The 12,614-nt window shown below is 38.4% G+C and overlaps 2 protein-coding genes across 2 annotated transcripts; one reads left to right on the forward strand and one right to left on the reverse strand.

Annotated features, from left to right (window-relative positions):
- Positions 1 to 535: 535 nt before the first annotated feature.
- Positions 536 to 3,752, forward strand: LOC141901791 (uncharacterized). Its single transcript, XM_074789267.1, has 2 exons — positions 536 to 614; positions 1,142 to 3,752. Exon 2 carries the CDS (start codon positions 1,142 to 1,144, stop codon positions 3,353 to 3,355), a length of 2,214 nt encoding a protein of 737 aa, XP_074645368.1. The 5' UTR covers positions 536 to 614; the 3' UTR covers positions 3,356 to 3,752.
- A 28-nt stretch (positions 3,753 to 3,780) lies between these two features.
- LOC141901799 (RNA polymerase II-associated protein 1-like) lies at positions 3,781 to 12,559 on the reverse strand. The gene is made up of 30 exons (XM_074789280.1): positions 12,456 to 12,559; positions 12,178 to 12,365; positions 11,792 to 11,923; positions 11,579 to 11,709; positions 11,352 to 11,499; positions 11,091 to 11,252; positions 10,855 to 11,001; positions 10,644 to 10,768; positions 10,470 to 10,571; positions 10,277 to 10,378; positions 10,031 to 10,198; positions 9,716 to 9,895; positions 9,498 to 9,632; positions 9,201 to 9,368; positions 9,007 to 9,062; positions 8,792 to 8,893; positions 8,541 to 8,702; positions 8,249 to 8,405; positions 7,948 to 8,019; positions 7,745 to 7,851; positions 7,415 to 7,664; positions 7,125 to 7,280; positions 6,914 to 7,038; positions 6,528 to 6,728; positions 6,310 to 6,435; positions 6,064 to 6,227; positions 5,849 to 5,981; positions 5,504 to 5,669; positions 5,108 to 5,332; positions 3,781 to 4,004 (listed from the first exon to the last, which is right to left on the reverse strand). The coding sequence occupies exons 2-30, from the start codon at positions 12,350 to 12,352 to the stop codon at positions 3,882 to 3,884; spliced, it is 4,200 nt and encodes a 1,399-aa protein (XP_074645381.1). The 5' UTR covers positions 12,353 to 12,365; positions 12,456 to 12,559; the 3' UTR covers positions 3,781 to 3,881.
- Positions 12,560 to 12,614: the final 55 nt, after the last annotated feature.

Consider the following 12,614-nt stretch of genomic DNA (forward strand, 5'->3'; position numbering starts at 1 on the left):
TGTAGGCCTAACAGTTGGTTATCTGTTCATTATGAGAACGCTCCAGGGCCTGGCACTAAAACCGAAAAAAACGAGAGATCTCTTGGCCAAAACTACTGCTGAAATTTGTTTTTGTTTAGTCGTGGAATCATTTTAAGCATACTATGCTCGCTTTCCCTGGGATACAGCAAACATGCAAAAGTGCCCTTCAATTTAAGAACGCCCCTTCACAAAATCCTGGCTACGGGCTTGCCGGGACACGAGACACTCGATCACGGCGGGGGAGAAAAACGTCCTGGCCGTCGTGATTCGTTTGAGACAATAAACGAAGAAATAAATTCCTGACCGAAAACTAAAGCAATCGCTGTGGCATTTTCTATGGCTGGGGGTATTCCCCTTGGCTGAAAGGTGTGTCTTTCACAGAAAATGTATAATTTAATCAGCAAAAAATATCAGAGATCCCCTCCTCGGAACCGACGGGACTCGAGTCTTTGGCCGGCCGTAGCTATGGGTTTTCCACGATTCTGGTATTTTCGGAGCCACCCTTCCTCTGCTGATCGCCGAGTTTCGCTTTCGCTTTTACGCAAAGGAAGACTTATTTTGCCTCGAAAAGAAACAGTTCGATCGTTTAAAAGGTTGAAAGTCTCTGACAGGCTCGCTTTTCAAACTCTGTGAATTTGTTAATCCCAAGCTTTACGTGACAAACTACTCGCTCCAGTGTCCATCTACCACCCGTAGTCTAGTACCTAAATTCAAACAAACTTTATTGCTCATTTAAATATTAATATTGCGATATATAATCCCCGTTTGATTCAAATTCACAGACTGCACAGTTCAGTGGTCTGGTCATATAAAGTGAAATAATGCAGTCCAGTCGCGTTGGAAGCAATTTTTGATTGCCGCTGCAAATTGCCGATTTTGACAGGTTAAAAAATGTTGCCGCAGCGAATTTACTACAATTTCTTCAGAAACATGGTTTTCAAAAAAAGTCATTCAACACCACTGCAGTCATGATCAATCACCTATGGATGGTGGCATGTGACTTGGGTTGATTCGAGAATATGTTTCAAGCTTGAAAATGTTCCTGAGTTGTAATAGGCCTATACAATTTTAAACACTGAATTACAAATTATATCGATGCTTTTTTGTTTTAATATTATAGATGGGCATGGACGAAGAAGAAACTGATGATACTGACTCGGCAACTGAATTACGAAAACTAGGATATGCTTACTATTGCGCTCAACGAGCTGATTGTGAGAATCTGAGAAAACTGATTAATCAAGGGTTTGATATCGCCGAAACGCTCACTGCCGAATCTCATTGTCCGCTGTATTTTGCTGTGCTTTACAATCACATCGATGTGGTTGAGTTACTCTTGCAATATTATGTACCGAAAGTAAGTAGGAAGAGTAACTATTTACTAAACATAGCGATCAACGGTGAGAGTTCCGATCCGAGGACCAATCGGATGGTCGACGTTCTGCTGAAAAGCGGAGTATCTTCGAGCGACGGTTCATTCATATTCATCCCTGAAGGAGAAACATTGACACTGGTCGAACGGGAAATTCTAAGTCTGTTAGAAAATGGCGGTAAATATCCGCGGAAAGAAACCTGTTTGAATAATGCCGTAGAGAAGAGGAACCGTGAGGCAGTTGATATAATTTTAGATTGGAATTATCCACAAAATATCGATGATCCATTTACCATTGAATCGGTCAAGTCTGTCCTATATTCAGCTTGTAGACCGAATACAATTACAATGCTCAATCAACTTTTGTCGCGTAAGGAGATGAGGACAAATTTGCCGATTTGCGTCGTAACTACGATGTTCAACGCTGCAATGCAGGCCGGAAACAAGGACGCCCTCGAAGCCCTATTGAATATTGAAGGAATGAACTACAGCAAGCTAGTGCAGCTGAAGTCATATTGCGTTCTTGGAAGGGTCGCTGATGTTGAAAAGTTACTCGAAGATCTATCGGAAATTGTCAAAAAACGTCGCGATAATGAATCCGGTTTCGAGAGACTCCTTTTCTTGTGTGCTAAAGGAGGAAATTGTCGGGTGTTTGACATGGTTTATGAAGCAGCGGCTGAAGAAATTGACAACGTTGTGTTATCAAAATGTACCTCCTATGCTGCTCAGCATGACCAAACGGATATGTTCAAGCGCCTTGTAGAGCTGGGAGCGGATCCTTTTATTGTAGATGAAAATGAACGAGAAGAATGCTCTGCATTAGAGATGTGTTACAAGAGTGGAAGTTTGGATATTTTGGACATTCTCTTGGAAAAGAGAATGTTGGAAAATATGGATTATGAAAGATGTGTCATACGCGGATGTTACACTAACCCATTTTGCATTTTACCCATGTACGCTACTGATGACAGTTCTTCAAGATTCTATGCGATGGCGGTAAGACTTATGGAATATTTAGGGAACTTAGTGAATATTGCCGATAGACAAGGTAGAACTCCGTTGATGATGGCTTGTTCGCACGGCAATATTGCCATGATCGAATTACTCCTTGTGAATGGTGCCGACGTGCTCTTGTCCGATAACAAAGGAATGTCTTGTTTTTCACATCTAATAGATTTCGAAGATAGACGCTTCAAGAGACACAACCCGGATGATAAGACGACCCACATGCCATCCGACACGCATATTCAAAGTCAAATCCGAATTCTGGAATTACTACGTAATCATATCCCAAAAAAACCAAATACAGAACTTCAATTGTTGAGCGGAATCTTAAGTTGTTGTCTTAAGGTGCTGAACTTTCGTTTGATTCATTACTGTTTTGAATCATTTCCAACGTACGTTTTGAATCATTGGATAACGTGTCAGTCTTACTGGAAGTTCATGGTATTATGGAATACGAATGAGTTGTTTGACACGAGCGTGCGCACCAAGGATATAATTGACCTGTGCGATATTATGATCGACGTAATTGATCAAAAGGAGCTTTTCCTCGCGCATTTTTCGCACGATATTTGCAACATGAACCCGTATGTGCTGTTGTACATCATCGAAAAGGGTTGCGGCGTTTTGCGCGATATTCCTGTAAATGTCATTAGCGATTTGCTCTCGTGTCGAAAACCCGATCTCGGAATGATACGTTTCATGCGCGACTGCGGTTACGATATCTATACAACAGTCATCAAATCGGTGAATGATTCCGACAGTTTCTGCGATTCTATTGCAGCGACGGCAAAAATTCTCGTCTCTACACCGTTATCGTTGCAGTGTTTATGTCGTGTCGTTGTCCGGCGACAACTGTTTCTCGTCCATCGATGGTCGGGATTTACGCAAAAAATTGCCGAGTTAATGCTGCCAAATACCGTGAAATCATTTCTCACGTTCGAGGGAAATACTTTTTAAGCCTATGGATACTGTTAGGCCCTGAAATAAAATTATGATCGCATAGCATTCCATAAATTTTTGTAAATCATAGACTACTTTGCTTCTCATGTGATATATGCTGTTTGCTGATACGGCTATGCTCACCACCAATCTTGTTAGCCCCAGTATAGGGGCAGACAGGTTTTGGCTTGCATATCATGTTTGCAGTGACACTTTAAATCCACAAATTAAGCATAGCAAGAATTGTTATGAACTTTTACTGAAAAAACTGTCTACAGATAAATGCTCTATGGATAAAAAGTGAACACATAATATTGTGATTCCTAGTGACGTAGTAGGCCTACTGCAAATTATGATATGCATTGCATTAATAAATTATTGTCATTCCAATTCCATGTTTTGATAAATAAAAGAAATGAAATCGATTTAAAATGCATATACTGGTTATTTATTCACAAAAAGGTTTTGAAATACACAGCACTGAACCATTCTGAGCCACAAGTAATGGCCCGTAATATCACAGAATGTTTGATGTCTGTTATGTTTAGCTGACGATAGCTTTCTCCAGCATAAGTTGTCGACTCTGCGGTAAAGAATCGTATAAGTCAAATCCGAGATCACTGGCTTCATTTGCTTTCAAGTAGAATAAAACGTGATGACCAAATTCCTGTCAGATAGAAGAATATAAACATTAGTTTATGCTATTCACTAGAACATCTACAATTGATTCTGCACTACTTGTTAACATTGATTTGAAATGACAAAATTTGATGGTCGCTTGGCTGGGTTCCAAAAAGAGGACACCTCTGCTCATAGCTGCCTCAGTTTCCAAATTCCCTATCTTTATGCATTGTTTTCCCCGGTTCTTCAAAACAAACCAAAAATGAAGGTCCCAACTACCGGATTAGATGGTGTCTACTGTAACGGAAATTTTTAGCCCACTTGGGACTTTAGTCCCAGCGGGCTATTGCATTCACTTTTCGTCCATCGTCCGTCCGTCCCTCCGTAGACGGAATCCAGTTATTTTGGAAAGTTTTGAAGACGCTTCAAAGTAATGTCTTGATATTTGGTTCATACATGTACCTACCCTAGACACATCTTCAGCCCAAAAACTGGCCCTGCCAAAATCAGCATGTTTTACACATTTTTGAACGTTTTGAGGGAAATTTTGAAGACTCTTAAATCAATTACCTTGATCTTTCGTAAATATTTGAATCCCCAAAGGGCCCATCACCATAAGAAAAATTGGGTCGATCGAACTCAAGATGGCCATCCTGTGACCTTTTTAGTGCCCAAAAATGTAAATTTTGGCCCGAATTCTGAGTTCTGTAGCTTCCTACTGGTTTGCCATTTCTCATTGCAATTTGTGATATGATTATGGTGAGTTTCAATGTCATTGGGCTTTGCATATGGTCACCAGGGGGCGCTGAATAGTAGAATAACTTAGTATTTCCATATCATATTGGTACCTAGGCATATTTTGTTACCCCAATCAATTACAAAATTGTAGCTGCTGACATGTGCTATGATTGTGGTGAGTTTCAAGGTCATTGGATTTTTTCAAGGTCATTAGATGGGCATTGAATATTGAAATTGTTAGATCATCTGAAACCACTTCCCAAGTGGGCATGGTGTCCCTGGACCCCTAGTGTGTTTAGTTGCTATTGGTCATTTTCAATAACTACATCAATAAATACTTAGCCGTTTTAGGCTTAAAACATGTTTGCAAAACAGAACCCTGATCCAAGGAATAACTAGAAAGATATTTACCTTATCTTTATTGTTGTTTGCATGTTTCATCATTTTCAGTTTTATTTGCTGGTATTTTCCATCTTGTAAATAGATAAATCGATTGACATGGTGAATGGCTATGACATACATCAGCGGTGACCATTGTCTTCTCACACTTGGCATCACTAAAGCTTTGTAGTACATTTCTAGCAATTCGACATCTGATTCAACTGGTTGCAAGAAACTGTTTAGGTTGATTGGCAGCTGAAAAAAAGATTTATAATTTGAAGACCAAACATCTAAATAGGAGAGGGAAAATCTAGAAAGCTCCATACATACTGGCTTTAATACACACTCGCACACACAATCTTTTCTTTGCTTAACCTACGTAATGTAATTTAGTTTCATACTTGAAAATGGAAACAGAAAATTTACCTCTTTCGTTGTTAAACTCATTGCGCGAAGCACACTGGCATATTCACCCCATATAGCTCTGCGGTACTTAATATCATAACGTTGTTGAATCGGCATTAGGACAAAGGAACCAAAAACGGCATCACCAAACGACACTGCTTCGTATTGCTGTAGTAATGACGTATACCTGCAAAGAAATTGAGGGAATAGAAAGCATAATTTTGTATTAAAAGTAAAACATCAGGGTTCTTTATGTTCCAATAGTTTGTTACATCCTGCATAAAATCATGGTGAAAAGTTTTGATTATATCTGTTCAATCGAATGCATTTTTGATGAGCTTCTCTACGATATAAAAGCGAACTTACAAGTCATAGAATGAAACTATTCCAGGAATCTTCTCTTCGTAATCGGTCTGATTCTGTAGAAGTGGTTTGCAGTATTCTTTTAGCAATGCGCACAGGTAACAGTGTATGGTACTGTCAAGGAACAAGTCACTACCTAAAAGTAAACAATTTTGAAAAGCTGTATCGAGCTTAACACTTGCTACGTGGACTTGTAATGTAAATATAGCATTGCATACCAGCAATGAAACAACACATGAGTCTTGTAATTCGAGTGGCGACTGATATCTGATTCATTGTTTCCGGTCTCCATACATGAAGCATATAAATCCATCGGAGCATATAAGCGACCATACTAATCTCGGCTGAACTGATCGTGTCGGGAAGCGTCTGACTAGGGTCACTGGAATAAACGGAAACACAGTTTAGAGGAGTCAAACACATAGGTTAACATCTATCGCCATTCTACTGTACAGTGAATTTACATTTTCAACGTTTTCTGATAGAGCTGAAGTACAGGGTAGAACATCCAGTCTGTTGGCAATAATGTCTGTCCTATAGGTCCAGTTTGCATACTGTTAATACCAAAACAAATATGTTCAACAACACATCTGAAAGAGAATTTTAAAATACTAATTACATCATCAATAAATGCTACACGCTTCAGAGATGAAAGCTTTTTTATCACGATATGATAACGAACCTGGATTCGTAGAGACGATTTTGAATTTCTGGAAATGTCTGTAGGTACATTGCTCTAATACCGATTAGGTTTTCCACGCCATCTTGCAGCAGTTGGCAACGTGTCCGATGCAATTCTTCTCGCGTAGCGCTCGGTAAACTTTTGACCGATAAGCTCAAGTCCGCTATATCGAAACTGGATAACTCATCGGACTCATTTTCCCTGAAGAAAATAATGAATACCCTAATTCAATGATTCAAGGATTATCAATAGCTCCAGGTTTAAGGCACCCCTCCCCAGATGTCGTATGATAAAATACGTGTCTCTAATGAAGAACAAGTACTGACATAAACTTACATAGACAAACGTTACAACATAACAAATGACATAAAACGACATCTACTTACATGAAGAAGTCTTTATTGAATAGCACCGTAGAAAGCAATTTGTTAGCTAAATATTCGTCACCACTTTGAAGATGAGGAAGTAAATGTAATGTGAACTGATGGACAAATTTCATATAAATCGTACGCTGAAATTAAATCAATGAAAATAAAGAAGTGTGTTTTAACTGGTCCGTTTACTAAGTACAATGTATACGCATGTACCGGTACATACATCTGATGATGTCTGAAGAGCCATTTGCGCTAGAAAACACTGAACATTGAATTCAAACTTTGTGAAATAGTTTAACACAAGTGCCATCGGTCTGGAATGAACTAACAGCCTCATATACTGTAGAGTGTCGTCATCGGTCAGTACAAGTGGAAATAACTGTGATGAAAAAAACATGCAAATTTTTTGATGATATCATACAAATGAAGATGATTCTTAGCGATTTTTATTCATAGATACGACTTTGTTTTGATTGTAGTAGCTGGTTTATCTAATTTTTCCAAAGACCATACCTTGTCTATCATGCCCTTGTGAAGACTTCCTAACTCAAGCAGTAAACGTAGTACAGCTAAGATAAAATTATAAGGCGATACTTCAGTTAAGACAGGGGTCAAAAGAATAGATTTCTCCATGAGAGTGGATGATGGCTGCAACCGATTGCTTTTGAAATCCACTGGTTCGACTATCGCGCCGTAATCGGGATTGTTATCGCAGCGTTCACGAGACTGACGCAACGTCGACGACAGCTGTGACGAATATCGCCTATATAAGAAAAAGTGAAATGAGACTTCATTTGAGTCGTTCATAGCACCCAGTTTCGTGACATTGCCTATTCAACAAACCTTAACCCAATATAATGTGATTTCATCGCCTGGCAATTCAGACATGGTCGAAGTAAAAGGCTGAAATCTTCTGCTAATTGAGTAACCTCAACAGCATTGTAGCCTGGCTATAAAAAGACATGTTTATGTTATTCAGTTTATGTTAGAGTAAGAGCTGGCAAATATGAACAGGCGTTTATTTTAAGAAGTGAACAAAACCTCACCTGAGTTTGTATTCTTGATAAGTAAGAGGATAGCAAATTTAACAACGAGGATAACAGCATAGTGTCCATCCTCTACAAAAAAAAAATTCCAAATTTTGACTCGTAAATCCATTCTGAAAAATTTTATTGACACCCAACTTATTGGTTGTAATGAAGAAATTAAATCGATTAAGAGTTCAAGACTTTTTCGTGAAACCCTGTCCAGTATTTGCTCATTAAGGTAAAATATTTTGGTTCTGAATGGTTATATCCGTAGTATGTGATAATAAAGTACCGTATGATAATAAAGTACTGTATGTACCTTTGCAGGTGTTGTCAGTTGTGAAAAACTACGCAGAGCTTTTTCAACATTGAGTAGAACTGGTTGCAGTAAGCCAGCTACTTGGCTCCATTGAATTGCTGGACCAGCCAGCTCTTCATCATCAGCATCTACATCCATATTATCAGCATCCAGTGATCTGAACATAAAACATACCAGTATATTCATTTCTGATGAAGTTTATGCACCTTATATTTATGACTGTCGAGACAATTGCAAACGAACAATTGAGTTGTGTAGCGCAAGCTGACACTAATCTATTTACACAAAATACCTAAATTTGACTTTCTTTGAAGGATTTGGTGAACTAGCAGTGAGAACCATTGCCTCGAGTAAACACAGAATAGAGGCAGCCTGCGTAATCTCTAGTGGATCATGTTCATTTGACATCGATGAGACTTGCTGCAATTTTTTCATCAATACCGCATACAATTCACTAGAATTACACAATCACATTAGAATTTATGGGTATTGCTGAATATTCTTTTTGGGAATCCAGATTTCTCACTGGATGGAATAACCTACCTAAATGATTCTGTTGCTAACCCATAACATGTAAGCACCGTCCATGTCCTATAGCTTTCGATCACTAAATTAAAGGCCTCCGAGTGGGGTAATTCCAGATCGCTGAAAAAGATTGTACATTTACTTTGATATCAGTGCAGATATGCTATAGTATCCAAGTTTTTTATGTATTCAATGGGTTATTGAAATGCTAAGATGATTCAAACAGAACTTACCTTGTTTCTACAGCAACATATCGAGTTATACAGTTCATCAGTTTATATTTTGAAACCTACGAATGGAATAAACATGATAAACTAAGTCCTACACTAAAATGAATCTATGATTAATTAAATTAGATTAAGCCATGTATCAATAGCTCTGTCATAGAACACTGTCAGCTTCTTAAAACAGAAATGAGAGGACTCACCAGCATAGCAGCCATATGTCTTCCCATTGAACAGATAATTCGAACGAATTTCATAGCAGTTGGGACAGGAATTCCGTAGACTGAAGTCACCGGCGATGTTACCGATTTCCAAACGACGGGCAGAAATTCTACCATTATGCAATCGATCAATGTAGAGTTCGTGAAGATCTACAAAGTATCCAAAGGGAAATGCGAAAATGAAGAATACGTTTTGAGTAAATTATATACAAGTCATTTCAGAACAAGAAATGGAATTGCTTACAGATATGTTGTCGACAAGAATGAAGAAATCAATACCTGATAAGCGGTTTGCTTAGAATGCCGGGCGATTCTGATTAGTACTTCCAGCGCCTGTATCACTGAGTCAGGAGGTGGTTTACATGTACATATTATGTACTTCAGACGTTCAATAAGCATCATTCTCAATAAGCCCTAAAACAATAATTTGTCCGTAAGTGATATCTTCAGTACTGGTATGCCAATTCAATGTAGTTGCGAAAAACAAAATCGTTTACTTTGATGAGATCTTCCTTGACCACATCGGCATCAGTTTTCTGCGGCTTCTCTGGGTCGTCATCATCTTTGTTATCATCATCATCATCATCATCATCATCATCATCATCATCTTCGATAACAGGTTGCAGTGTTGAGAATTCTCTACCTCTGTACCAGGTGAAAACGCTGTCAATGCATTCCTACAGTTAGAACCATGGATATGCACACAATAAATGCTAATGCAAATATCTATAGGTTTTAGTATTCGATTTTTAAAAAATATAGTCAGTTTAACTGTAGTTTTTATGCAGGAAACATTCAGAGACTTTCCATACCTCATCTATTGAATTCGTCATCAGAGCATGCAGAGTCTGCAATGCAGCACACATTACGGATTCAGTGCTATCATCGAGCGCCCAACGAATAAGAAACGTTATTCCCGCGTCGAGTAATGTAGGAACTAGACACTTCGCTAGTGATGACGTAAACATGCCCAATTTGGCCTGAAAATAAATGATTATTCAGACTGTAGAAGGAAGGGTATGTTCAATCGAAACGAAGTTACACGGAATTGCACTTACGTTCGTTATGATTTTAGTTAAAACATTCAGAGCCAGAATACGTTGTTGAACGATTGCGCTGCGCGCCAGTTGAAATAAGTCTTCAAGAGAGTAGCCAGCTCTCTGCAGACAGGAAAATATTTCTGACATTTCATGCGAAAAATGTACATATTACAGAAAATGCTGTTAACTGATATAAATTACACTGTATTACCTCTGGTTCATCACCATGGTGATGTAATCCAAGATGAATTGGTATATCAGCATCGCTAGATAAAACTTCCCCTTGTAGATTAAATCGGGCTTGAGTTGCTTTCTATGAATAAGAAATTGAATTTCGCTATAAAGCAGTCGATAGTTCAATTCTCAACATTTGTTCAATACATACCTTACTGTCAGCTGCGTCAGGCAGAGGAAGGTCTTTCATCATCCATTCAAGTTTGTCTTGCTCCATTTTATTCATGTTCACCCAGTCTTTACTTGGTTTCACTGGTAATGGTATACCATGATCATCTAAATTGATATAGGCTCTCAAAATCAAAAATATTTTCATTAAAAAAATAATCATGACTGAGACAAACATTTTGCACAGTACTAACTGGCTTCCTTCCTTTCATTATTTGGTCTTAGTTCCTCGGAAAATGTGATGTTTTTACTTGTAGAATCCATTATCTCAATTTTTGGATGAACTTCCGATTCAGATTTTCTTGCATGTTTTGCTTTTAGAAATTCAACAATTTTTGGGTCTGGAAAGAATAATATAGGCTTATAGTATGAAGCACATAGGACATGTACCGGGTATTTACTGGTATTGTATTATTACAGTCATGAATACCTAATGTTTCCATTAGGTTCTTCTGCTCTTCAAGAATTTCCGACTCAGACATCGCAGTCAACTTTTCGACGTTTTCTTTGTGAATCGTTTCCATATCTTTAGCTATATCTGGCTCTACCTCATCTCCCTGACTAGATACAGCCGAGTTCTTATCATTTCCAGCTAAACAAAAATAAAATAGTAAGTTGGACCATTCAAAACATCCAGTTGAAATTGCACATCTCCAGATCAGAGCCACCAAAATGCAATTAAAATCCTTACAGGCTTTTTGAAAACACGAATGAGTTTTGTTTGAAAATCTGCTCGTTTTCTGTGTTCTGACAACTACTCCGAGTTCTTCCGGTGACATTTTCGTCAGAGACTGGGCGAAAAGACTCTTCTTTTTACTTCCTTTTTCTGCTGGATGATGCTACAAACGAACAAAGTTGTTAATGAAAATCGACAAAATCACAGAGAAACTCAATCTATGGAAAGAACTCGATTCATACCTGATGTTCACCAATCTGAAAGGGCTTTGGGAATGCGTGACCTTTAATGCCAATAGGAACGCTGATTGGAATCTCAGTAGTATCCCTTTCCACAATTTCTGTGAGTATCTTACTTATGTGACGATCATGTCCTAAAATCAAACATAAGATATTAAGTGTCTTACAGGTAGGAATGAGTAACTGTTGAAATTCGAAATATCTGGTATCTAATACTGTCTAAACGTGATTCTGGGTCATCAATTTCTTCATCCTGCTCTAGATCAGTTTTACTCCTTTGTTCTTTGAATCTCGACTTTTTTGCCGGAGGCTTGTTGACTGGTGGTGCCGGCAATGTGGATGGCAAACCTATGCAAATATATCAAAAGACCTTACTATCCCTGGCTTTCCCATTTCAACCCAAAACCCTACTACTTGCTGTTTACTCTCCTCCTACCATACCATTATCTATTCTAATCTAGTAAGTGTGAATTCAGGTGTAAAATTGGTCTAACTAAACTATTTTTTAGGAGAAAACTGTAAGTTTTTCTGATTAGGCCTTCTTTTTGTGCTTCAAGGAAACTTGCCAGAACAAAATTAATTATTCACTGATTAGATATTACCATCTAACTGGACAATGTCTTTTGTCAGTTTTGAGTCTTTCAACACTTCATCTGACAATTTATGCTTATCGGCGCGTTTCACCACAGTTGCTGCTGGTGTAACTTTTCCGGATAGAAATGCTTCTTGAAGAGCCAGCAGGTCTTCTTCGGTTTCTTTCGTGGTGGGCCGCTGCATTGCTCTTTGCGTTCTGTATGAAAACAAAAAACCAATGCAATACCATACGAGTTAATGCTCAGCTAACATTAGATAAACATCGAGTAATCTTTGAAGTACATACACTCCAAGAGATTGAGCACAACGCTACACTTGACAATTTACGAATAATTCACTAATTTTCACACGAATTTCGTTTTTGTGGGCGCAACCATCTTGAATCTGCGTACGAGTCCGGATCCTGAATTTAGCAGTGCTTTTTAGTGCTTGCCCGAAATCGGCG

This window comes from Tubulanus polymorphus, chromosome 1 (genome assembly GCF_964204645.1).
Source record: "Tubulanus polymorphus chromosome 1, tnTubPoly1.2, whole genome shotgun sequence".
NCBI classification, from domain to species: domain Eukaryota; kingdom Metazoa; phylum Nemertea; class Palaeonemertea; order Tubulaniformes; family Tubulanidae; genus Tubulanus; species Tubulanus polymorphus.